Source organism: Nannobrachium achirus (assembly GCF_963921795.1).
Source record: "Nannobrachium achirus genome assembly, chromosome: 16".
NCBI classification, from domain to species: domain Eukaryota; kingdom Metazoa; phylum Chordata; class Actinopteri; order Myctophiformes; family Myctophidae; genus Nannobrachium; species Nannobrachium achirus.
The window spans coordinates 47,323,633-47,351,604 of NC_137823.1; the positions used below are offsets into that span (position 1 = coordinate 47,323,633).

At 42.1% G+C, this 27,972-nt stretch overlaps 1 protein-coding gene across 3 annotated transcripts; it reads left to right on the forward strand.

Annotated features, from left to right (window-relative positions):
- pum2 (pumilio RNA-binding family member 2) lies at positions 1 to 27,609 on the forward strand. Of its 3 annotated transcripts, none has more exons than XM_080745286.1 (23): positions 1 to 136; positions 1,617 to 1,980; positions 6,886 to 6,954; positions 7,810 to 7,915; positions 10,922 to 11,109; positions 11,200 to 11,363; positions 11,832 to 12,192; positions 12,291 to 12,384; positions 13,233 to 13,340; positions 13,829 to 13,974; positions 14,175 to 14,295; positions 15,604 to 15,744; positions 16,502 to 16,807; positions 17,192 to 17,419; positions 17,902 to 18,169; positions 18,981 to 19,110; positions 19,304 to 19,438; positions 20,925 to 21,062; positions 21,883 to 22,008; positions 22,365 to 22,436; positions 23,431 to 23,552; positions 23,960 to 24,152; positions 25,052 to 27,609. In XM_080745286.1, exons 2-23 carry the CDS (start codon positions 1,630 to 1,632, stop codon positions 25,181 to 25,183), a joined length of 3,699 nt encoding a protein of 1,232 aa, XP_080601412.1. In that variant the 5' UTR covers positions 1 to 136; positions 1,617 to 1,629; the 3' UTR covers positions 25,184 to 27,609. The 3 variants fall into 3 exon arrangements, with proteins under 3 accessions (XP_080601412.1, XP_080601413.1, XP_080601414.1); XM_080745287.1 differs by having other exon boundaries at positions 19,304 to 19,432; XM_080745288.1 differs by having other exon boundaries at positions 13,838 to 13,974.
- Positions 27,610 to 27,972: the final 363 nt, after the last annotated feature.

Below are 27,972 nucleotides of genomic sequence, written 5' to 3' on the forward strand. Positions count from 1 at the left end.
GTTAGCTTTGGAGGCTACACGTTCAAAACCTTTTGCTGCTAAATCACCGCTCTCCTCCACGGAAACAAAACAAGACAGATTTCGGGGCTTGACTGTTGCAACAAGCATAGACAGACCCTAAAACGACAACGTGTCAGTGAGTATCTCGCGTTAAACGCTCAAATCGAATGGCTACAGTACGTTTGCAGATCATTTATTTAGAACATGATTGCCTTGGTGTGTCTGTATGTGTATTTCCCCTTTTGTTTAGCGGTTTAGGCCCCTGTGTTTGGGAGCTGGAGAGGGGCCATGTTGTTTTAGCCACAGAGTATTTTGCTTCATGTTTTAAGCTCGTGGTTTGTTTCATGCTTCGTCGCGAGGACGTCCGGCTCGACAAAAACGACGCAATTATTAGCCGAAAAAGGTGTCGGCCAGCGTCACGTCGACACCCTTTTCGCTTTAAAACGTTTGCTTTTGGGCGAAAACGTGCCATGTTTTTGTCGGGTGACCAGGTATATAAATTAAAAAGCCTGTAACTTAGCAACAGAGGCTTGCTTTAGCTAGCTTGTTGGGTGTCTTTGTTTGCTGGCTAACTGGTTAATTCACCTGCAAGGCATGAAACGGAGCGCAGTTGGACATTGACAACAAGCAGGGTCAAAATGGTCTGTCTGTGATGTCTCACTGGTATAATAACCATGAAAGAATAAGAGGCCTGCTAACTGGTTCCATTTACAGCTGGCTATGGCTAACCGTGCCCTATATAAGCGAATCTGGCCAACTTGGTTAACACTAAACGATCGACCTGACTGAAAAGCAAACAGCGGCTATTTATACGTTACATGTAGTTAAAGTGACACAATGCTGACCGGGACAGGAATAATGCGGACCTGCTAGATGAGCTAACGCGCTAGCTGTCTAGCATGTTTAGGGCTGGAACGCGTCCATTTGCAGGAACAGGGCAAAAACAATGATCACACGACACATGTCTGTACACGAGCCCCAAGCTCTGATATGATTTATTTGCACATTTTCTGGCCGATCAACGATCATTAATGTATAGGTTCATCCCTTAAATGTAGGCTAATATCATTTTGAGGCATCACTATCATTGACAGCCACTTGTTTTTGTCTTCGCTACTCGCTTAACCACAGCTTACACTTCAAGCTTTGCAGCGATCAAAATCACACCGTCCTAATCACACCATTCAGGAATATTATTTAAAAATAAATGGGACAACAGGACCATGTCAACGACAGCGCCAAAAATAAGGCGTTTGTGGCACTGGTTGAATGTCCCGGGGATTAGTCAGATCCCGTCGAGGAAAGGGTTTCACCTATGAATGGTGTTAATTTAACTCTTGACACTGTAAAACCTGACCGATTTTACGTTCTCAGTTAAATTGAAATTGTCATGAGGGATTTTGCTGTTGCTGGAAACATTCATTGTAATCTAACAAATCAATAAGTATATTGATTTGTTAGATTACAATGAATGTCTCTATACTGTATAAAGAAGATAGGGAGAAAATTGGGCCTGGCATGCCCAGAATAGGGATGGCAGGTTCATAGTTCATGAGGCCAAATGTATTGTCTATATTTTAAAACGAATGACCCAAACCTCTGTCTGTTTCCTATAGGCTTTCCCGTGGAATGAGCGTTCCATGCAGCATCCTAGGTATGAATGACGTGGGCTGGCAGGAGACAAGAGGTGGGATGCTGCATGCAAATGGTGCTCCTGAGACTGGGGGTGTCCGAGTTCATGGAGGAGGACCTCTAGCTACAGTTGGGGGAGCTGGACAAGCCCCCGGAGGACCACATTTACAGGGTATGGACAGGGGTGTAAACCCTACCCCAGGAACCCCACAGCCTCCACTGAGTGGGCGATCTCAGGATGATGCCACAGTGGGGTACTTCTTTCAGAGGCAACCAGGGGAACAACTTGGAGGATGTGTACCCAGCAAGCATCGCTGGCCAACTGGAGATGGCAATCACGTTGATCAGGTACAAAAGTTTGTTAAAGATTTCAACTGACTAATAATTTATTACAGGCCATATGGAAGGATTGCTATTTATTTCAAAGTGTGGGATATTGTGAGATTATCTTCCATTGCTTGCAAGTTGTGACATCTGAAACTTAACTGCACTCGGCAGTTAAAGTGGCTTTATCTGAAATATACATTGTGTGTATATATATTTATTTCAATTATGTTCAGGATGGCTATTTGAGTATAATATAATAATGCATACTATTGAATTTGAAACATTAGTAAATTCTCAAATTTGTTCTGCTGATGGGAGTTAACACACACACACACACACAATTAATGTACCTAAAAAAAAGGAAATTTCATGATTAGTTTTGTAGGTTTAGCCATCTCTAAACGTGCATTCGCAGAAGAGTATGGTTATTGAATGACATTCTGCTCAAGTTGAAATATCCCTACTTGAGTGTCTAACAGGGATATATCTTTTCACTGACCCTATAGCCAAGAGCTCGCCAAACTCGTTTGGCTTTTCGTAGAGTCCACAACAGGTACCATGCAGCGATGGTGGTGATATCTGGCCCTCGTTGTCTTGGCACGGTTCCATATTTGATCACGAATATCATCCAATATATGGTTATGGGGAGCATAAGGGCCTTTCTGTGTGGAGTTTGCATGTCTCCCCGTGTCCCCTAGGGTATGTACCCTCACGAAAACATGCAGTAATCCTAGTCTCTATAACGCCTCCCCCAGCCAGCCGGGCACCTGATGGAGGGGAAAGGAACTGGTTGGAATAACGTGTTCCTTCCACGCACTAAGTCCAACCGGGGAAGCTCCCCCCGATCAGGTGATAAGAAGCGGCTTGCTCATTCCTCATGCACTGAAGGAAGCTGGAGCTCAGTTCGGGGCTCTCCCCAGGTTGGCAGAGGGAGAGAAGTAGAACCGCCCAGAATTACAGCTTAGGCAATTGGCACTGGGTGAAAAATGGGTTACAAAATCATGGGATATATAAAAAAAAAAGTCAGGGCATGACATTAAAGGACAACTCCGCCCTAAATCACTTCTAGGCTCATTTTCCTACTTATTTTGATCCAAAAATACTGTCCATGGGGTCTATTAGGCAGAAATGCCCCTGTTGTCCAGTTTCCCCAGCAGAACCCAGCAGCTCTCATAACATAGAGTGGAGCCTATAAGCCTATCGCTTTTACACTATTTGTTGTGGTCAAAAGTTTTTTTTATTTTTCATGAATGTGTTACTAGTTGTCATTACAAACACATCCATGTCATTGTTGTCCCACAAAAGCCATCACACTCTGCTAAACAGATGTTATGCTTTTATGTGTTTTACCAAGTCCTGGAAAAGATGTCCTGTGATTGGCCAGTACAGTCACTTTGATTGGCAGTTGTTTCAAATGCTCACCTCAAAACATGATTTATGATATTTTGGCAGCTTGTGTGGGACAACCAATGCATGGATGTGTTTGTAATGACAAATAGTAACACATTCATGAAAAAAATAAATCACTTTTGACCACAACAAATAGTGCAAAAGCGATAGGCTTATAGGATCCACTCTATGCTATGAGAGCTGCTGGGTTCTGCTGGGGAAACTGGACAACAGGGGCATTTGTGCCTAATAGACCCCATGGACAGTATTTTTGGATCAATAAAAGTAGGAAAATTAGCCTAGAAGTGATTTAGGGCGGAGTTGTCCTTTAAGGCTTGTCCTGTTGTCCGGGACAACTAATACATTTTTATGGACAAGTTCATTAAGTGACTCTTGGTTTCACTTTTTCTATGACACTCCTAGCAGCTTTGTGATATATGCAGACTATGGACTGTGGAGTGGGGGGGCAAGGGGGGTCTTATTTTATTTGTCAAATAAGAAACAGAAAAAGCAATGACTGTGAAATGGCAAGTTTATATCCGGACAAGTGACATTTGTGCCTGGACAAGTGAGAGGGAAATGTACAAGTGCCTCAAAAAGTACATGTCAAGCCCTCGAAGTCCCGGGGCATATTTTCAGTTTTATGTGAATGCAAACAAAACAAGCCCCTGAGTTGGTCTTTGAGTCAACAAACTGCTTTCTATTTACTCCCTGCATCTTGTATTGTCTAGAAGGAGCTCCTCCTTGGTCATACCGGGCAGGAGAGCTGTCAGTGGGGGAGAAAAAACTGTCGGTGTGCGTCTTTGACAGTGTGATTGTAATGGTCAAGACATAAACCATGTATTTGCTCGACTAATTTTGTGCATTGAACTGCTAGTTTAACATTTTTATTAAAATGTTATACTGTTATATGTTGTTTACATTAATTGACTGCATGTGAAAAACGTAATTGAACACATTTGTCCCAGCAATCAAAATCACATGACTGAATCATGTAAAATATCTCTGCCTCTCTGCACCTAAGAGCTATGGCTATTGTGTTACACAAATGTGTGTTGTATAGGTGGCCGTGGCTCATGAGGTCACCGCTGTGGTCACCGCTGTGGTTCAATCCCTGACTCTTCCTGGCTTTCGGTTGAAGTGAGCTTGAGCAAGACACTAAACCCCTAACTGCTCCATGAGCACTGCTAGGTGGCTGCCCACTGCTCATAATGGTTAGAATGCAGAGAACTATTTTCCCCACAGGGATCAATAGACTGTTGCACCTATGCCTAGTAAAGTAACCCAAGTTGATAGGGTATGTAACCAACCAACGTTCATTTAGATAACGTACTATGTAGAGCCTGTCAACCTAATCATTCTTGACTGGTGTCACTCACCTGGCAACAGTGTGAGCTACTCAATTTCATTGATTGTACCAAGCTTATTCCCCAGCTACTTTCCCCCCACCCCTCCATATGAGACCTTTGTACCTTTGTTCAGCCAAGCCCCTATGCTAACCTGCTCCCCCAGTCCCACTGCATACAGTCAACCTGATAAAAAGAGTTTTACAGAGGTTGTGAGCCTATATAGTGCATCAATCATACAAAAGGACATGGCGAGGCTGGATCACCTGATATAAGCGGATGATAACAATAGGCCAGTGAAGATGGTGTATCGCTTATGCTCTCCAGTAGATTGTTATTATGGTCCACCTAAAATCACTCAATTTTGCTGGCCATTGATATAGTGATTGTTACTGTGCAAGCCAGTTCTAAATGTCTGAAAGATTCAAATACTGACCTGAACAACCAGCTTCTGTACATCTCGCACATACTCTAAGTCTAGTATAAAACCCTGACTTTCGGTGGTGTGTGCTGTGCTCCTTGCAGCATATAATTTAGGTGCACCCACACAGACGCACCTAGACAGATCTGCTAACTGTAAGGTGCAACCAATGAAAATGTTTAGTTGCACTTTTTTTGAATGCATGTTCGTACTTAATGGGTACACTCGACTCTGGAGCCCTACCTTAGCCCATTTTCCACTAGCCCAACTCCACACCACTCCACACCACACCGCCCACTTGTGCCAGGTTTTCCACTACAAGGACCTGGGTAGAGTGGTATGAAAGTGGTACTAAACAGGGTACTAAAAAGTATCCACTCTAGAGTAGGTCTGAGCTAGGCCAAACGGGGCCAAACACTTCATAATGACTGATCACTCACTGACTTTTCATTTAGACCACCAGGATATAGTTGTAATACATGATAATAGATCCTATTGTGTTATAACCACTATTATAATCTATTATCGTGTATTTTAATTATCATAGTAATACATTAATACTTTATAATGTATTATAATCAGTAACTTATAATCCATTACAGTGCATTATAATTAGGATAGTTGTAATACAGATTTATATTGTATTATAATCACAGTTAAAAGGGTCAATTTGTTTCTTACCGATAGGGATACTTTTTTGTATAAATGGAAAATGTAGATAAGTTTATGTGGTGTGGTGTAGTGTGGTGTGGTGCTAAAACTGCAGTCGAAAAGGGGCTCTTGAGTTGTACTGCCTAAGTCTTACCACCAGTAAGACTCCCTAAATTGGGAGATAAGCGAACGACAGGTCACATACACAAACTTTAGAAGGCAATGGTAGCCAATCAGGAGGGAATATGGGAAATGGGACAGATCCATGTTGATGACATGATTGTAGAGATACTGCGTACCGCTTTGTGTGATTTTAGGGCAAAATCTGTAAAAGCAGTGTCCAAAAATGTGTTTTAAAAATGGCCCTGATGGTGGCGCTAAAAGGGACAGATCATCGATGTTGATGACATGAGTCTAGACATACTGTGTACTGCTTTGTGTGATTTTTAGGGCAAAATTTGTAGGAGCAGTGTACAAAAATGTCTGCCTCATGGTGGTGCTAGAAGAGGGGCATGTGAGAAATGAGGGGTCTCTTAAGTTATGTCTCAATTTTAATGTTGAACAACTCCTGAAAGAGGCACAAACAGATTGTACAAAAGCTGTTTGTTCAGTAACAGAGAAGTAGTCTCCCCATCTATCCAGTTATTTTTCAGATATTTACTGATTTCATCCGTCAGGAGAAGGAAGCCATTCATCAGCTTTAATAGTGATCCAGTTCCAAATGTGTCTGCTCATTTATCTAATCACTTCCAATTTCACTTGTTTATCCTGTATCCTGGTATGAGTTCTCATCTCTCCTGAAAATTACTAAAGAGCTTGGAGAGACAGGAGACCCGTTTCTAAATCTAAACAAAGAAATGCTCTATAGCAATGATTATCAGAATCTGAGCTATTTAACACGTATAAAATAAAATCTCAATCCAAGTCAAAATGTCACTGGAATTTCATTAACTGAATGGGATTACATTTTAGTATTCATGAATGTGGGTGATGATCAATCCCTTTTTCTCATTAGTTTATATGTATATGTTCTACACAGTAAATCCTCAGTGAATTAAATGTTGGTGTTAATAAAATGAACGTGTGAGTTAATATAGCTTTCTCCTTCAATGATCTCAGGTCCGTACAGTGGATGAGATGAACTACGACTTTCAAGCTCTTGCTTTGGAATCCAGAGGCATGGGAGAGGTAAGGGCTTTTAGAGAGGGTGTGTGTGTGTGTATATAATTTCAATCATCTTTAAGGGCGACCTTCCACATGGTGATGCACTGATCGTTTGGCACTTTTAATTTCGTTGTACTTGTGACAATAAAGATCTATTCTATTCTGAAGGAGAGACATTTCCATATATTCATTCACCTCAGCTGGTTCATAGTCTGCTTCAATTTCACCTCATCATCAAATGCCATTTTTGGCCCACATGGATGCAAATATGGTAAAACATGGACATGTAAGACAGTGTCCACCAACCACAATTTTAACTTCTGTAGTTTTCTCCCTACCTATAATCCTTCTCTAGGACCTCTGCCACACTTCTGTTTCGCAAAAGGCTAAATTGAGGCAAAGTGTACAAAGTTGAAATATACGAGACCACACTACGGTAGAACCACATGACCAAACCTCAAGTCTAAAAACCAACCACTGCCTATCAAATTTTAAATAATCTTTCGCTACTATATTTTATGACCGTGCATGTCAAATTAACAAGCTTCTCACTCTCCCCTCCATTCCAAAAGACTCTGGATAAACAAGGTCCTACCGCAAACACCTTCAACTCGAACAAAGCCCGCTAATTGTCCGTCTGAATTTGTTGGAAGCTCATCATGTTTCAGTAGGCTTCCATTTGTTTATGAATTTGATATTGATTGTCGTGTTCCACAGTTTAAGATTAGACTTTCTTATTTCAGGTGAGCTTTCACAAGGTATTTAGTATATGTAACCATATTTGCACTCTAGTGATAATTTATTTTTAAGTTCTGCAGCACCAGGATGAGCAGTAGATTATCATGAGGATGCTGATTTGCATTATTTTTCTTTTTATAGCTTCTGCCAGCAAAGAAGCTCTGGGATTCAGATGAACTGGCCAAGGATGGAAGGAAAGGGATGCTTCTTGGAGAGGAGTGGAGGGACAATGCATGGGGAACATCCCGTGAGTGTCTCTTGTGTTTGTGTAACGACGGGAGATCTCTGCCTAGCGATAGGTCTTGTGACCTTCTAAATTCAATGTCGTGGTTAGAACTGCAGGGAAATGGCCGCAGACAAACCAACGCCTGCTTGGTCCCATTGTCCCAATTGGGGTGTGTAGGCGGATATACAGATTAAACATTGCTGCCCCTACTAAACGTTTACTAAATAAAATGTGGTTATTCTATTAAAGCTGCTCACATGTAACTTTGAACCCGGTTTCCTGCGTAAGTCCTGATTTTTATACATATCTTTTTTAACCGTTGTGCTAATAGAGCCTGCCTACTTGCTCAGGGGATACATTGACTCTTGACCATCAGATGCTGAAAATGGTCAGATCCTGTGTCTAGGTGACATGAAGAGCAGGGGGACCAAATACAACCACCCCAATTGTATAAGTTGTATTGTACCAACATACAGATTGGACAAAAATTACATTATATTCATAAACATAAAATTCTAAAACTTACATAGTGCTGCGTTAACATTTTTTATTGTGATTTAGACTTTAATTAAACATTTTGCTCCAATATTACTGTCATGCATGCAAAGATTTTGCTTTTAATAAACAAATGCATGCAAATTAAGTATTACCATGGTTGATTTGTGGAGCCTGCTGTCAAACTGTTTTGCGCAGTGCTGGTCACCTATAGACCGTTTTCCTGAGCACTCCCATGTTGGGCGCAGTCAGCCATGGCTCCGGTGTCACTCTAGTCTGTTGATACGCTGGACGAGGAGTTACAAAAACCTTCGCCAGAAGTGGATAAAAAGAGGAGTTACAAAGATCTTCGCCAGAAGTGGATAAACTAGACCAGGTCACCTGGTCGTGCCAGACCCGCAATGAAAACTAGTATGGCACTGAACTAACACATGAACACACAGGATTTTATAGTCTCAGCAACAAAGCGTAGTGAGCTTGTAGATCGGCTGTTTTGACTAGTATGGCACTGAACTAACACATGAACACACAGGATTGTATAGGCTGAGCAGCTGGAAATGTTTGTGAGCTTGTAGATGGGCTGAGGAATTTATAGTGTCAGCAGCTCGTCAGCCAACTCAACTCAGCTGGTCCTGTACAGGTGACGGCACTCAAGGCAATCAGCCGAGCAAGGGAAGGGAGGGGCAGATGAGCAGGCACACTGAGGAAAAGAGGGACAGGCACACTGAGGAAAAGAGGGACCGACAGACCGACAGACCGACCGACAAAGCCTTATGTAGGCCGACCCCCTGGGTCTGGCAAAAAATATCAACCCAAAGGACTTTGGAAACTTCTCACTCCTAATGTTAGCATGCAGCCTCGGGAAGCCATGCATGTTTTGTATTGATTTCCCTCATTGTACCGCAATGAAACCGCATTTATGGCAGGAAATCGGTCTAAAATTGGCCAAAAATGACATTCGAATATTCCCTTTGAAACCCGCCGGGGATTCGGAGCATTCGGAACATTCAGAGCATTCGGAACATTTGGAGCATTTGGTGCATCAAACTCATTAATATTCATAAAATATTGTATACAGCAAACACTCTATTTATTTCTCTATAGCTTATATAGACCTACGCAGGTGCTGAGAAATGCGATCTCTTGCTAGATCAAATTAATGATTCTTACTTTATTTATTCTATAGCTTAATTTTAATTACGCTGTATGCTTTTGATTGATACAAACAAGTCCAAGTCTTAACTCCTAGGCAAAGCACCTTGTGGGCTGTTTGTCTGCGAGGAAGACGGTCAGTGTGAAGCGAAAGTTAAACAGCAGCTGGAGGTTTATTCTTCGCTGCATGACGGTGTCGCTAAACCACCCTTAATGTACAAGCCCACAACGTTTGGATCAGCGATGCATTGTGGACTTGTAGATCTGCTCACTTTTACAGCGGCGAGTGGAGACTTCTGCCTCGCGAGACCAGCCGCCTTTAAAGTTACATGCGCCCAGAATCTCGCAAGAAGTGCGGCAGATTTTAATCGAAGCTTAATCTTTTACAGTTGAATATTCTTTTATTGTTAACATTCAATAGAATATTCGATTATAGAATATTCCTTGACAGTCCTAACAGACACTGGCCGGTTTGAAGGAGAAAAAAAAGCAATGTTTGTGTGAGTACTTTACTGATGGGAAAGCATTGCGATGTAGAAATCACGTCCAATATAAACACCTGGATGTGAATCCCCCCCTGTTGCCTCGTTGCTTGCCGCTGCTTCTGTGATCCGGTCGATTTGAAGAAATAGTAGTGTTTGAGGTGAGAACATTAAGAATGCAGAGTAGGCCTACGTTTTCAATCAACTGAAGATCCAATACTACTGTACATGTTATGGTTTAAACTTTATGGGGTGCCAATATTTCCATTTTATTTTTGTGTTCAATAAGTAAGAGGAACACAAGCACAGATTTATGGATTAAACAAACTCATACGAAAATAAAGATTCAGTGGGCAAGATCTTTAACACTTTTTTGCTGGATTTTGCTGTGTAGATTGGAGTCCTAGACATAAAGAAAGGAGTACCTACCTACCAAATGGGGGTCCATGGCCTAACCCTAATGCATATACAACTGGGAGTTCTTGAAATAAAAAGGGTTGAGAATAATGTATCATGTTAATACCTTCCATAGACTTGTTTGTTTTGGTCATGTAGAAATTGGCAGCTGATGCACTCACTGTTTGATTGTGATTTTTATTTTGAGGTGGTTGAAAAGTTTTGCAGTAGTTTGTGCAATAAATTTGTAGCCTGCTGAATACTGCACCACACAGAGCCATTTGGCTCTTACAGTATACTTTGTCATACTAGGAACCAGTGGGAAGGGGCCAGCACTAAGCAGTCTTGTTCTTGTTGGCACCAGTAAACCACACTGAAGTATTCCTTTATTCGAGTTCTTACTGTGGTTGGACCAAATTTAAACACAAGCCTTTGTGTTGCTGAGATGTGTATATGTGCATATGCGATAACTTAATAACCCTTCCACCAAATTGTCATTCAGATCATTCAGTGTCCCAGCCAATCATGGTGCAGCGGCGACCAGGCCAGAGTTTCCACGGTAACGGAGATGCAAACTCTGTTCTGTCACCTCGCTCTGAAGGAGGAGGACTGGGAGTGAGCATGGTGGAGTACGTCCTGAGCTCCTCTCCGGGAGACAAAATGGATGGCCGCTACAGGAATGGTGGTTACGTAAGTTTCTCTTTCCCAAGACGCATCTTAGTGCAGGCGGTTAATCTTGGTTTATAGTGGTAGTCCGAAACTAAAAACATTTGCTCACAGGGTGGCGGAGATGCTGACCCAGATGGTAGAGAAAAGAGTGACACCCAAGAGAAGGTATCCCCTTTTGAGGAGGACAAAAGCCAAGAGATGAAGGTGGGAGAGGAAAGTGATGCTTCTAAAGCGAACGGAAGAGGCCTGCTCAATGGCATGGACAAAGACTTCAAGTACGTTGTCTTTTTGATCATTTGTACTCATACAATCATTAAATTCTGCATTATTATTATTGGTATTATTGTTATACAAATTAATATAAACACTGAGGTTGAAATGGAACAAACCATAACAAAGGGGAATGTTAGTCTAATAAAAAGTAGGCAACATGCCATTAAGAGAACCAAGCATGTGCTGCAAATTAACCAGACTGGAGTGGACTTTCAACCATCTAAATGTTTTAATGTCAAAATATTTATAGCTAAATGTCTAAATATTTATAATTGACTTTGTATAGCTTTGTGGTCACATTTCCCATGGATATTCTAGTGGGGCAGATTAAGTCAATATTCCATAAAAAATCTTTCACTGCAAAGCTTGGAGGTAAGCAGCCCTGTATTTAGACAGACCGTGGCAGAGGTCTATACTAAATTAATGAAACATGAAAGATTGTGCTTGACAACCCTTCCTTGCCCCTCTAGTCCAACTCCAGGAAGTCGCCAAGCTTCCCCCACTGAGGCTGTGGAGAGAATGGGCCCCAGCCAAGCTGGTTTAGAGATGATGGGCCAGCACCACCAACATCAACACCCCCACCCCCACCAACATCCTCACCCCCACCCCCACCAACACCAACACCCCCACCCCCATGCCCTCCAGCAACAAAATCCTGCCCAGAATAAGGCCCCCACTGAGGACTTTCAGAACCAGGAGGCCCAGAACATGGGGGGTATGGAGCAACAAGCCGGCGTCGAGTCCCTGCAGTTTGACTATGCTGGCAACCAGATCCAGGTGGACTCCTCTGGGACCCCAGTGGGCCTGTTTGACTACAACTCCCAGCAGCAGGTCTGTTGAATTCTAACATCCAACTAGGGGTTTCTATGGATGTGTGTTCAGTCTGTTCACCTAACATCTAATCATGTTCATATGGTTTTGCTTTGCAGTTGTTCCAGCGATCAAATCATCTGACTGTTCAGCAGCTCACTGCTGCCCAGCAACAACAATATGCCCTTGCTGCAGCCCAGCAGCAGCACCTTGGTATGTTTCCATGTATGACTATGATGGTTAGGTTTGTGTGTGTATAGGGGTGGGTCGGTATCGACATTTTGTTATCGCGGTAACCGTCTTCCCATTTACCGCCGGTATTGCGGTAATTACCGCACCCCGTATCTATTAATTAAGGTTCGGCGATAAGCCAAAATAGTCCTATCATTTGCCCAAAATTCACCGCTGCACGGTCCTATAAGCCCAAGTTATACTTCCCCGTACAGCACAGCACAGGCTCTGGCTTTGAAAGTAGCAGATCTACAAGCTTACAACGCGTCGCGTCCACGACGCGTTCTGAGCTTGTAGATCTCTGCAGTGTCGGGTTTCTATAGTAATGCACTGTGGCTTCTCAGACACTACATGCTGTGTGTGATATAAACGATGAGACGGGTAGATCGTGTGATTCTCTAAACTCACGTCGCAATTCACATTGATTGAGTGGTGATATAAACAGGTAGGCAGGTTTAGTTACCAGACTTGACAGAACAGGTTGTAAGAACAACGACGGAGCAGTAAGAACAACGACGGAGCACGCGCGCTCATGCAATTGCAGTCAAAAGTAGTAAGTGACAATCCCTAGCGTCTAACCAGCAGCCCAGCACTACTTTCGTTTTCGGTTTTAGTCCTCGCGGTCCGCCCGTATGAATGAAAAAGAAACTGCCGCAAGGAATGTATAAACATACTTGTCGGTACGGCGGTTACCGTACCCAACCCTATGTGTGTAATTTTTATACAATTGCTTTGAAGGAATAAAGTTGAATAGTCAGTGGGCAGCATACATTTACTGTCAATATGTAAACTTTGAACTGGTATGTGATGGTTATTCTTCTATTACCCAGCTGGCCTGGCTCCTGCATTTGTGCCAAACCCTTACATCATCAATGCTGCCCCACCTGGAACTGACCCCTACACTGCTGCTGGGCTGGCAGCAGCAGCTACACTTGCAGGTTAGCCCAACAGCATTGCTTTCAGGCTTTAAAGGGGATGTAAGTGATATTTCCCTTGACAATGATCGGAAAACAGAGCTATTTAACACTTGTTTTATCAGTGTTCAATAACGGGGGTCTCTCCATCCACCCAGCTCTTTAGTATATAAAAAAGATACATGTTCAGATTTGGATATCAAGTTCATTCAATCAGAAGCGAGAACCCATATAGGAAAAGAAATTGGCATTGTGAAACAAACAAGTAGAAAAAATTGGAACACAAGTTGATTTGTGGGGTTCTCTCTCCTGATTTGATTACATTTTTTACCCACCTGAAGTTCCTGAACATTTATTTTCAGTTTACTAAAGCAGACCCGTTACTGAACAAACCAGTAAATGGGGAGACCCCTGTTATTGAACAAACTACTCTTATGTGGGGATACCCCTGTTATTGAACAAACAAAACGACTTGGCGAGTCAAATATGTATAACTTAATCTCTTCCCTAAGGGCCTACAGTGGTTCCACCGCAGTACTATGGCGTTCCCTGGGGTGTGTACCCGGCCAACCTCTTCCAGCAGCAGGCTGCAGCTAATGCCAATCACAATGCTAATCAACAAGCATCAAATCAGGGACCAGGACCTGGCCAACAGCAGGTAGATGCTAGTTTCTTTTTTTTTCCCTTCTTTTTTTCCCTTCTTTTTTAATGAAAGCTAACCTCAGATGATCGGAGATCTCTCCCTAGTAATCATCTAAGGCTAGGCACAGAGAACAGTGAACAAATGCTATTGGTCAGAGAGTTTCTCTGCTATATTGTGCCAGCCAGTGTCATAAATAACCTTGCATTTCTTTCCAGGTGATGCGCACAGGAAACAACCAACGCCCCCTTACACCTGGTCAGAGTCAGCAGAGTCAGCAGGAGTCCCTGGCAGCAGCTGCTGCTGCTAACCCAGCCTTGGCTTACGCAGGCATGTCGGGTTAGTTCACTATATTCTAACAACCATCAAGTACATTGAGCATGAGCTATTTTTAAGCAGTTGTGGTTTAATCTAAATAACAACAAAAAAACACCCTGTACTATTCCTGTAAGCTTTATTTGTGCAGCCCAGTTCTATACAAGGAAGCGAGGCTGAAACTCGTCTGTTATATTGTTGCTGTTGCTGTGGAAAACTTGTATGTCCAAGACCCATACTTTTCAGAAAATAGTGGAAAAAAGAACGAATGTTCCAATGGATCCTATGTAGTTATTATTTAATCATACGCTAAGCTATTGTCAATAACTTTTCATTGGTTCAATATCTTCTCTACCTTGATTGAAGCCGGGCCCCCGCGGCCTGTATGTGTACGGACTGTCAACTTGTGGCACAGCAGTGCCGGACCCGCACGACGCACCGAACAAACACGCCATAGTAGCTGTCGCACGCATGTACTTCAGGACAGTCTTATTGAAACGTCTTTTAATTACTTTTTATTTCTCGCTCGCTGCCAGTCTGTATGGGATGTTGAAGAACTTTTGTTGTTGTTGTAAAAACAAAGATTGGGTTTGATTGTTTGCTTCTGTGCATTCCACTTTACGACAGGACAAGCCAGTCGTAAGCCAGTAATTCAAATCAAGTTTATATTCCTTATTTGTCTGAATACATTATTCCATTATACTGTATCTATCACTCTGAGTCTCTGACTTGCCATGGGAATTGAGTTGTGCTACTGAAAGGGAGCAGGGGTTCTTGACTTGTCTCCACATCCTGTTAGCTGTACACCCCGGGGGGAACAATAATATTGCTACTATTAATACAAAGATTATAATGAATGGACAGATGTTTCTCTGCTTATGTCGTTTCCATGGGCAATGATTACCAAAAGGACGTTCACAAAGGTTGGAACTTTCAGGACTGCTGTTAACCGAATGAAAAGATCGCAAACAACTGCACTTTCGGCAAGGCTTTGTTTTTGTGAACGCTTGTGGGAAAATCAAGAATTAAGAATCAAGTTTATTTGTCACTACAGCCACCAGCAGCAAAATGCTAGTGTGGCAAGGTATGCAAGACTGATGACGCACAACAAGAACATAATGCTGGATATGAGAGAGAGAGAGAAAATAAAAGCAAAGAAAAATACGATAACATAATGGGAAAAGAACTAGAGATGAAATGGTAAAGAGAACAAACACCACAGCCTCTAAATATGATAAAAGTAACCAGTGTTTATTACAGTGCCAGTTGCAATTATTCTTGAACACAACTCGGATTACAGTCTCCACTAACTTCTCTTTCGTATCTTCCTAGGTTATCAGGTGTTGGCCCCTGCAGCGTACTATGACCAGAATGGAACTCTTGTGATGGGCCCCGGGGCCCGTACAGGCCTGGGTGGACCTGTTCGACTGGTTCAAACCCCACTCCTCATCAACCCTGCTGCAGCACAAGCTGGTGAGTGTGGTAGCTTACCTCACAATGTAGATATTATTTGAGGGTGGGTGTCTCCCATACATTTTACTTTATTGTGACCAGGTATAAAACTTGCACTGAATTAATGGCTGCTTTCAAGTTGTTTTGGCCATTATCTCTGGAACGGAAGATCCAATCTGCTCAGTTTAAAGCTTGACTTAGAGCAGGCTGTGACCCCCCAAATAATCATATTTTAACTGGGGACCCCCTCTCTGACAAGCACTAAGTGTTGAGGCATTACATTTTGTATAACACGGTTCTATTGTGAAAATAGATCTACATGCTCACAACGCCTTGCGTTGCGAGGCGTTGTGAGCATGTAGATCGGCTATTTTCACAATTTCTGCCTTTAATATTTGACAATTTGGCCAATGTTTAATGTGTAATTTTAGAGGTCTTAAAAAGTCCTTAAATTCTCACTTCCTCAGAAATGTGCATATACCCTCTTACAGTTTGTTTACTGTTGAGTGAGATAACAATGTTGCACATTAAGTTAATCATCTGGGGACCCGCCAGAATAATTTGAGGACCCCCCTGGGGGTCCCGACCCACAGGTTGAGAACCACTGACTTAGAGTACATCAAGCTGGTGGGTCAGTCAAAATTGCACCGTGGGCCGGAGTTTGAGTATCACTGCCGTACTGGACCACATTGTACCGGTTGGACCACATTGTACCGGTTTAACCACAGCTTTGCCCTCAACCACCTCTTCTTTCTCTCCCTCGCCGTCCCTCTGCTAGCGGCCGCAGCGTCGGCGTCTGGCTCTGGGAACAACATGTCGGGTCCAGCCAACGGGCTGTATCGCTCCATGCCTCAGCAGCAGCAGCAGCAGCAACAGCAGCAACAGCAGCAGCAGCAAAGCAGTGGCATGCCCTCCAGCTCCTTCTACGGCTCTGGCTCGGTCCCTGCCACCTCCCAGAGCAGCTCCCTGTTCTCCCACACCTCTGCACCCCAGCCCCAACCCAGCTCCTCTCTGGGCTTCAGCAGCACCGGGGGCTCCCTTGGCGTTGGTCTTGGCTCTGCTCTCGGCGGCTTTGGCTCCTCAGGTTAGTGGTTAAACGTGATTTTCTTCTTTTTTTTTTTTTTTTTTTGCTCCGTTGCTTTCACAATTAAGTTGTTTTGAAATCTAAAGCTCTTTCTGGGCCTTTGTATTTAGGTATTTAAATTTTAACATGGACTGTTTCTAAGTGTAATAATCCAGTCATACCTTGGCTAAGGCAAACGAGAGATTACGGAATGGCTCAAGACATTTGAAATTCGTTTTTTAGAATTTGTGCATTAACAGAAATGCGTAACTAATTGGCAGGTAGTCATTATTTTCAATAACGAGGGTGTTTTTGCATTCCGAATACAGTATTGGAAGATGCCTGTTTTACTGTGTCCACATCAGTTCGTGTAAAATCTCCCCCCGCTTCTCTTTTCCCTTGCAGTATCCAGCTCCACCAGTAGCAGTGTCTCTCGCAGGGATTCCCTGTTGGCCAATTCTGACCTGTACAAGCGAGGCGGCAGCAGTTTAACTCCCATTGGTCAGCCTTTTTACAACAGCCTGGGCTACTCTTCCTCCCCCAGCCCCATTGGCCTGACACCAGGCCATTCCCCACTCACCCCCCCACCTTCCCTGCCTTCCTCACATGGGTCCTCCTCTAGCCTTCACCTAGGTAAGATGGTCTCCTGCTATTCATCTGGTTATTATTATACCTGGCATACATATTCATAGGAAGAAATGTTTATTTGTTCCACATTCACATCATCAATAGTTGTCATTTTCACAGCTTCGGCCATAATATAGGATACAAAAAATCTCATTTGCACATTTTTTAGATTTCACGTGTACAATTTCTCCATGGTCCTTAAAATGTTCACATTGTTCAAGTCTAGTCATGGACATTTGAATTTTAATAAATCTTTGCTCCAAGGACTATTAGTCTTGCTAGACTTTCCAAATCTGCACTTTAAATGCATTAAAATGCAATGAGAACCTAACTTAGTTGGGGAGCTGTTTGCATTTGTAATTGACAATAAAGAATTCTTTATTGATCTGAACATTTTTAAGCCTACAGAAAGGAAAAACAATATTGGTCTTAGGACTTCTCCCAGCAGGATGTGGGGTTAGCAGCTACATTTCTCTTGTCAATACCAGGTGGCCTGACGAACGGCAGCGGCCGCTACATCTCTGCAGCTCCTGGGGCAGAGGCCAAGTACCGCAGCGCCGGAAGCACGTCCAGCCTGTTCAACTCCAGCAGCCAGCTGTTTCCTCCGTCTCGCCCGCGCTACAGCCGCTCTGACGTCATGCCCTCCGGCCGTAGCCGCCTGCTGGAAGACTTCCGTAACAACCGTTTCCCCAACCTCCAGCTCCGCGACCTGCCAGGACACATGGTGGAGTTCTCTCAGGACCAGCACGGATCCAGGTTGGTGGAAGACTGTCAAACTAAAGATTTGCATATCTTGCCATGTTTGCCTGTTTTTAAAATATTGTATTTTATACCTGATTTCAAGATGAATGTAGCCAAATCTAGATATTACTTTCAGTGTTTTGCTCAGCTCAGTGTAAGCTGTTTACTTCTTTTATTTTTTATTTTATAAATGAATGAATAAATAAATGGATGGCATAGTAAGACAAGAAATTGGATGGTATCATAGATGAGGCAGGGAGGTGAAGGACATGCAACAAAGGTTGCCAGCTAGAATCAAACTGGGTTTTTTGCAATTATGTGGTCAAAATATTATTCAGTTAAAGCTATACTATGTAACTTTTCCAATAAAACAAATCTTAAAATTGTCCTAACTATTAAATCGCTAAAGTTTTAGAATACCCACTCTGTGCATTTCAGCCCCTAAAGCCTTCTGTAAATATGTTTTCTATGATCCTGGCCGGGGACCGGATTTCGCGGCAAAATTACGTCATCTGTATCTTTACACTACCGGCCAATCGCGAGATCCCTCTACGGATGCGTCTCGGCGAGGCGCAGGCGGACGCGGTGGTCCACGGCCCCACTCCGGTGGTCCGCGGCGACCCCGGGCGAAACACGGCAGAAAAAAGCAATACCGAGTTGAGCAACTTCCATAGTATAGCTTTAAATTACAAACCAAATGTAACTTTACTTTGCTACTGCAAGCACAAATCTCCCCTTATCTAGCGCAGTCTTCAGGGCAAGACATAATGAATGAAAACTCATTTGATCATCTCTATACTGTTGTGCTCTTGTCCTTTTCTGCTAGGTTTATCCAACAGAAGCTGGAGAGAGCTACTCCGGCTGAGAGGCAGATGGTGTTTGGAGAGATTCTACAGGCGGCATACCAGCTGATGACAGATGTGTTTGGGAATTACGTAATCCAGAAGTTCTTTGAGGTTAGAAGTTCTAGATCATGCCTACTTTGCCTTTAGTTTTTTCTCTTTGAGATTTATTTCTCTTAAGGTGTTTTCTCCTTGCCTAATCATCATTATAATTAAGGATGTTTCGAGAAACATCTCAAATAAGATAATATGGTGATATAAATATCCAGTCTGAAACAATACTCTTTGTTGTACTTGTGTCCCATAGTTTGGGAGTGCTGATCAGAAGTTGGCCTTAGCGACACGTATCCGTGGACACGTCCTGCCCTTAGCTCTGCAGATGTACGGTTGTCGGGTGATCCAGAAAGCCCTGGAGTCCATCTCTTCTGACCAGCAGGTAATTGTAAGTGAGCTTTCACTTCCTTTTGTTTTCCAAAATATATAATAACTGGTTTAGCTTTAAAGGGATAATTGATACCATCATGTCAAAACGACTCATTATGTCAAAGTATTTGTTGTATTATCTGCATCTCTGAAGTAAAGGGTAACACTAAAGTTTGCCCTCTTGCCTGTGGCAAGTAAAACGAATATTGCCTGGACAGCAACCTTCTTTTGTTCGTTATTTAGACAATCTAAGATATCTGTCCATAAGCTGAGCAGCGTAAGCAAGCAAGTGAAAAAAAAGTGATTGAAAGGCATAACCTTTGTTTTAACACATCTGGTGCCAACACCGAGTTTCCCGAGTTTGGGCCGTTTTTGAAGAAAACTTTTTTTTTTTTTTTTTTTTTTTGGACCTCCAGAAATGTAGAATGTAGAACTTGCATGTTTAACCCCCATACCAACCCATTCTTTCAAACATGGCAGCCATGTTTGTTTACATCTGAAGAAAACATAATGGCTGCTAAATCATGAATGCCTAAACGGATTTCCAAGCGGATTTTTTTGTTTGAAAGCTGTGAACAGTGTGCACACACGTGGTGCATCATCTAGGCATGCGCGTGCACGATCCATGCACTATAAATTACATGGAGGTCTATGGAGACCATGGCATCGCGGGACATTGAAGAGAAAAAATCATTGCAACATAAGTGTTAAATCAGATAAGAAAACCCTAACCTATTTTTTTTTATCTCTTCTCTGCTTGTCCACTTAACATTTTGATTTAGATTTTATTCTTTGACAAAATCATCAATATATTTTGTCATATAGCTTTTGTCACAACATACTCATTTGTTGGCGTGTCATTCTCATCAGTGAAAATAGGTGATTGATAAACATTTGTCATACATTTTTTAATCAACTCAACACAAACTAATAACACAAATAATAAGTGTAGCAAAAGCCTAATTTATATATAGGTAAGAAAAGATAAACGACTATTAACGTGTTGTGACTGCTGGTACGCACTTGTTTTGTCTGACAGTATCTACTGAATTGGGCACTGCACAATGTGTAATGTATTGTGTATTGACAGTATATCCTAGATTGTTTAAAGCACACTTGTGTAATACAAGCATTATTACACAGTCAGTACACTGTCATTATTAGCACCTTCTGTGAATGTGAACTACAACCTTTTTTTCTTTCTTTTCTTTTTTCTTTTTTTTTTTACTGCTACCTTTGGTGGCTGTAACAATGTCCACTGTGTTATCGTGAAATAGTGCTCCTGAAATAAAATATCATTATGAACCAGGCCAATGTTGGCCATAGACTGTGTGTGTATGTGTGTGGCAAGTCTGTGTTTGACTGCATAAAGGCTGAAACACAGGGCATCTCTTGTCTGTATATTGTCTGTATGAATTGTATTTAAATACCCTTTTACTTTCCTGCTAAACCAATATCGATCCTAATATTCAAGCAACATCCACACACCCCGTTTCCATTTTCAGAGTGACATCGTTCGTGAGCTGGACGGCCACGTGCTCAAGTGTGTGAAGGACCAGAACGGAAACCACGTTGTGCAGAAGTGCATAGAGTGTGTCCAGCCTCAGGCCCTGCAGTTCATTATCGATGCCTTCCAGGGACAGGTGGGGGCCTCGCTATGATAGATGCTTAATATGTAATCTTAATAGCTCAACTTACCAGTCCAGGCAAAGCTGTCATCAGTTTACCCATTTAGACCTGGAACGCATCTGTGTCACTTGTTTAGATTAACCATTATTTTATACTTTGGCTATTCAAAAATGGCAGATATGCAAGCTCATAGCACGGCACCAAGTACCACACTGAGCTTTTATATCTGCTATTTTTTGAAAGATGACAATTTGTGCAAGTCTTTGAATATATTGACCCGATACTATAAATGTCTTCTAAATCCTTCTAAGGTTTTTGAAAAACTCATGTTTCTATCATCAGTTAGTTCTCAAACTTTTTCCATGTCAAGTATTTGGCCTCGGACCCCTATCTCATATGTTGTTCCGGGGACCTCCAGAAGCAAAGATTTGAGTTACAAAAGTTTGCTTTAAAAATAATTAAAAAATAGCAGAGTGACACTGTTCCCGATGAAGCTGGTCAATTTGACATATGATTCGAGTGTGTGCCGCCAAAGTAGTCCGACAAACCTTTGGGGTTACTCTATAAAGAATAAAAGTGAATAAGAACTATAGTCCTTGTCCCCCACTTTGTAGATCTGCTATTCAAAAATAGCTGATCTACAAGCTCACAGCACGGCACTCTGTGCCACGCTCTGAGCTTGTATATCTGCTATTTCTTTAAGCATAAACTGTGGTTAAAATCTAGAGTAACACTGATGCGTTCCAGATCTAAATGGGTTTAAAAATATAAATATTATATTACACTGGTGTCATTCCTCATGTAGTATTCATTTATCTTCACATTCTTTCCTAGGTGTTTGTACTGTCGACCCACCCGTACGGCTGCAGGGTAATTCAGAGGATTTTGGAGCATTGCACCCAGGAGCAGACGCTGCCCATCCTCGAGGAGCTGCATCAGCACTCTGAACAGCTTGGCCAGGTGAGCATGTCCTTGCTCATGTCTGCTCTCATTCTCCAGGCCCCCAGAGCCACAAATGCCATGTAGCACTCATGTCTCCCCAGACGTGATTGGACCATTTGTAAAATTATGCTTGTCTTGTGAATGTGCATGTCTCCATGTCTCCTTTTTTTGTTTTGGCATTTCATGGTGTTTTTTTTTAGCGTGTCATTGTTTGCTGTGTAGTATGTGGACTGCTAGATGAAATGTGTAAGGATAATTTAAAGATGATGTAATTCTACTGCCAACTGTCATGACAATTTGACCTATGACTTAACTATTGAAACATCCATCCCCCTCCTCCCCCCTCCCCCTCCCCCTCCACCTATTCCATCTAGAAATATCAAGGCGTATCATTGGAGATGACACCCAAAACATATTATACAGTGTCCAGCGATGCACTGTTCAAGGTCAGAGCAATTTGCCTCCCTCTTCGCGGATGTCCCCGTCTCTCTTCCCCTTTCTCCTTCCTGTATCACTTCCTGTCTGTCCTAACCCGTAGCAACGTCTCCAGCTCCCCCAGGTCTGCAGGGCTTCTAACTCACCGCAAAAGCCATCCTTTCCTCCTTCTCCTCCTCCTCTCCTCGCCGCCTCCTCCCTCTTCCCACTCTTTCCCTTCTTGCTTTGCCTTTAAAAAACTAAATGAATCGATGAGGCTGCCTCTTCCCACAGACTATTGACACCGCACTCGCTTCTCTGCTCTCCAACAATCCTTACGTTTTGGGCCTAAGGTGTTTCCTGATCAATCTGTTTTGCTTGTTTTTGATACTTTGGAGCTCTATAAACGCTGCTCTCATTTGTTTAACTTGTCTTTGGGGGGCTCCTCCCATGAAGTTGGGCACCTGAATAAAAGTGTAGACACTTTCCAGGCATTTCCATCAAAGCAGATTGACAGGAAATTGATTACAAGGCAAATCATTCACTTCATTGGTCCAAAGGGAACACAACTATGCTTACACAGAAAATGAAAATGTTTCTTTGTTTTATATTTCAATTCATGGGTGGTATTATATATTACCTGGACAGGTGAGTTTTGTTTTTGTTCCAGTTTTGTTTTTATGTCTGTACCACTACACTGCTTCAGGTGTAAGTTCTTCACTAAAATCACACCCATGACTGTCTATCACCCATTTCTGAAGCGGCAAAGATGCTACTGGTCGTGTTTGCCGAGTTGGCAACATAGGCCGGACCAGTAGCATCTGTTTTGTCTGACCTTCTGCAGTAATGATATTGGGTGTTAACTACATGCATATCGTTCTGTCACTTTAGCAATGCATGATGACTTCACATCAATTAGGACCGTTGAGGGTGGGGAGTAGTGCATGAACAGCAATGAGACAAAGTCACACACCTAAATCACTGGTGATGCATGAATGTCTGATGCCTCTCTGTCACCTCCTGCAGGATCAGTATGGCAACTACGTAATCCAGCATGTGTTGGAGCATGGCAGACCTGAGGACAAAAGCAAGATTGTTGCCGAGGTTCGCGGGAAGGTTCTTGTCTTGAGCCAGCACAAATTTGCAAGGTATGCAAAGTTCTAACCGGGTTATGCACTTCCCACTATCATGTTGTACATTTCAGAAGTGTAGTATTTACTGGGCAGGTTCATGAAAACCTGCTCTCTATTGGGCCTATTTTTCCCCCAAAGAATTGCGCAATTTCTACCATCAGTTGTAACAAGCATAGCATATTCTTACATGTGACGGTGACAGGGAGGAAACTAATTTATTGTATTGTTTACAAAAGAATACTCAAATAATGATCATAAAATGTATTTCGGGGTTGAATCACAACATAACGACAACCTAAATAAATGACATAGACATAACATAATACCTCAGCTTGACTAGGCCAACCCCCTACAACCTGAAGCCCAATAATCAACTTGCATGTGTAATGAATCTCTCTTCTCTTTGTCTCTGTCAACCTCAGTAATGTGGTTGAGAAATGTGTGATCCACTCTTCGCGTGCGGAGAGGGCCCTGCTGATAGACGAGGTTTGCTGTCAGAAGGATGGCCCCCATAGTGCCCTGTACACCATGATGAAGGACCAGTATGCCAACTATGTTGTCCAGAGGATGATTGACATGGCAGAACCCGCTCAGCGCAAAATCATCATGCACAAGGTTAGTGTGCTGTGTATAGTTGTGTGCATCGACATGTTGACACATCCCGTTAATATACAATTGATAATGGTGTTGATACAAATTTTCAAGCAGTTTCTCTTTTGGTCTCAAATGCCCACTGGCCATCTTTAGAGGTGTAAATAAATGTAGTAAGTGAAGGGGGTTTGGAGAAGAAAGGAAATGGGTGCTCTTGAATCAAAAACCTTGCATGTGTTTGCATTTCATTTGGACAAAGCACCAGATTGTATAGCTCTTTGTTTATACTACGTAGGTTGTAGTGTGTCACGCAAGTTAGAAAATAGATATCCAATTCAATGCAAGCTAAGAACGCAACGCAACGCGATGCAGTGTTTTAAGTTAAGAAATAAAAAGCGATACCGTTCTGTTAATTTAAATAAACATCCAATTGAATGAAGATTTTCCATGAAAGAAAAGTTCCATTTAAATATGTCGTGCTATCAATTATTCTTCTTTGAAATAAAATCTGTATTGGCCAGTCAGATTTGAAAAGTAAATAAAACACAAATCAGAATATTCAAAAAACTGCATTTCTTGCAGGAGCTGTTCAATTCTTGTCATGTTTTTCATTTCCCTCATGTTGGACTGTGAAATTAACCTTTTTATTAATGTGGTTGCCATCGCAACCAGACTATTGTACTTGTCCAACTTTATTCTTTATAGCGTAACCCCAAATGTCTGCTGGACTACTTTCTCACAGTTTTGGTGGCACACACTCGAGTCATACGTCAATTCGACCGGCTTCATCAGGGATCGTGTGCTTTCATTTTGCTTAGACGTTGAGATAATTTATTAGTGAATTACTTTTCCCCATTGACCACGTTTGCAATTTCCCAGAATTTGAACTTTCTTAACTTTGCTCTCTCTCTCTACCTTTTCAGATTCGGCCTCATATCGCCACCTTACGCAAGTACACCTATGGGAAGCACATTCTGGCCAAGCTAGAAAAGTACTACATGAAGAGCGGATCTGATCTGGGTCCAATCGGCGGCCCCACAAATGGCCTGATGTAGTCCCCCTGGCTCCCCCTAAACAATTCCACAGTTGGAGCCCTCCTTCATAATCCCCCCCCTTTTTTTGCCCTGTTTTCTGTAAGAGACGCTCCCTTAGCCATAGGGGTTAACCATAACACCCTCTGTTGTCCCATTTTGGGGGAATTACCAAAAAAGATGATTTAAAATTTCACCTAAGAATGCTGTGACGTCTGACACCTGCCTCTGTGTTTCCCCTGGTGCAGTCCCCCTCGCGTGGTCACCAGAGGACACACAGCCCGCAGGCCGTGTTTCCTGGGTAAAGCACAAACCCATTGTTTATTATGTAATTGATGTATCTGACTGGTTTTCATATTATCTTGTACATTTAGTTTTTTACCTTGTAAATTCTCTGTAGAAAAATTATACATTTGCTGAAATTTGCAATTCTTACAATTACACCAGCAAGTGACTTTATATGGCCAAACTGAGTGATCCTTTTAAGACAAATGATTTCCACTTGTTTTTGTACCCAGACTTGTATCAGCTATTCTAACTAAAAGCCAGGCATTTGAATATTTGACCTTTATGTTAACCCATGCACAGGCTGTGTGGTGCCCATGCCAAAGCAGCTGATTGGTTCATTTTGAATAGCACTATATAGTATGGCTAGATAGAAGCTCCTCATCTGCCTATTCAGGTGATTACTGTGTCTTGTAGCAATGATTTAGGTATCCCTACACAGTAAATTCTTACACTTTCAGAGTTAACACTCCGGATTTTACTGTGTAGGCCCTCAAGACCTGTTTGCGTGCTTGGCGTCACAGAGCTGTGCTTTAGTTTTGGGTAGTGTCGTCCTATGATGGCTTTTTGTTGCCTTTTTCTCTTTTTAAATCCCCTCCCCTTTACTCTGCCCTTAACCCTGTTGACTAGCAGCCAGTAGTTTGCGTGATTTAACAGTTTGAATAATGTCGGTACTGAGCAGTACAGATTGACAGCAATGTTTCCACTGAGCCTCAACATGGCTGTCTTAATCTAAATCCAGCGGTCGCTCTGGGCCTATGCCAGGTAAAGGGCAACCATCAATAGAACTCTTTGTAGCAGAGCATGAGGTTTGGTTGTATAGCAGGTGTGTAACCTGGTGTAATCTTAAAAAAGACATGACCGTAGTGGGGGCTTCTTGGGGAGGGAGGGTAGCGGGTGGGAGTGGGGAATGCATTGGCATGCTGTGGCAGGTTTTTTTAAAACTTGGAATGATTTTTTTTTCTTTATCATGTTTTGTGCAACATCTTACCTGTCTTGTAGTTTTGAGATGAACACTGCCCTAGAAAAATGGTATCTTTATGTACTGAATATCATCTCTTGCATAGAAGTAGTTTAGCAATGTATAGCATCTTTATGTACAAGTAAATTGTTGCTTTTGGGTACGGGGGCTTGCAGCAGTAATGGTACCCCCACCGCCTGTATGTGCTGTGTAGCAGGATATAGTGGTTGAGAAGTGGTGCTTATCCCAGGTTTGTACATCCGAATGAAAAGTGGAAGAAAGGGATGTTCTGTGATTTATTTTTTATTATAATTCTTTGCCCCCCCTTAGATTGGGTATGCAAGTGTGTCGGTGGAGGCTGGTGGGGCTATCAAAAGCTATTCAATTCACCTGTAATGCTAGTAGTGATGGCTTTTTTTTTTGCTTCATATGAATAATTGTAGAATACATGTAGTATATGTGCAGTTAATAAGTGTAAGTTTATTAGTTTAAATGAAATGTCTAGTTGTGGTGTTTTGACAGGCCTTGCTAAATTTGTAGTGATGCTTTTATTTCGTCTGTACAGTTGTACATTTGTAAACGTTGACGCTGTAAATGGGATGTCTTTTACACTTTGGGGCGGGGAGTGGGGGGGAAAAAAATAAGGCAAATGTGCATTTTGATGTGTGTATATTCATCACTCCTTCCCCCTGAATATAATGTATACAGTTTATTTGATCAAGCATTTTAAAAAAAGAACTTTTTATGGCTTCACAATCTGGCATGATTTTTGTTTTTAATCTGTAATGGGGAAAGGCCAGCCCTCTATTTGTACTGGAGCTGTAACATCCTCTGTTTATAGTCTTTATTATGTGTGACAGTTTAAAAGAAGAAGAAAAAAAAGGAAAAATCCACCAATGCTCTGTACTTAAAACGAGGCTGCATTTCAGTCCTCTGCTACCATGGAATCTTCACAGGATATGACGAGAATTATTTTTGTACAGAAGAGCGCTGTATTTTGGAACAGCTGCTACCTTGTAAGCAAAAGCAATGTAAAATATTGTCAATTATATAAATATGAACATATGAGTTTTGTCACACTGTCAAAGTCATGTACATTTTCAGGTGGCCTTATGTACATTTCCAGATGTTAGATGAAGAAAAAGAACTCATTTTTGGAAGCAGAATTGTGACTATGTATGATTAAACTGTTCTTCTAACATTTGATGAGTGTGCTGTGCTTTCTTTTAAACCTGGTGAAGTTGTCTGAGTAGATCCCTATGCCACAACGGGTTATGTTGAAAGTTGTCATTAAAATGAAAATGTCATGGAACTACTATATTGGTGAAATAAATAGTTAAAGGTCTGTCCTTTCAGAGGACTTTATTGGATAAATGCTTTTGAGATATGTATTTGTTATTGCTGTGTAATAACCTATCATTGTTATGAAAGTCTCTCAACCATATATTGTCAATGCAGAGGAAGCTGTGTAATAATTATGCCACTCAATGAGAGGATGGGGGGGGGGCGCATAGAGAATCAATGCACCATTAAAACTTATTTTGATATGGGATCAGAGTGTACGTGC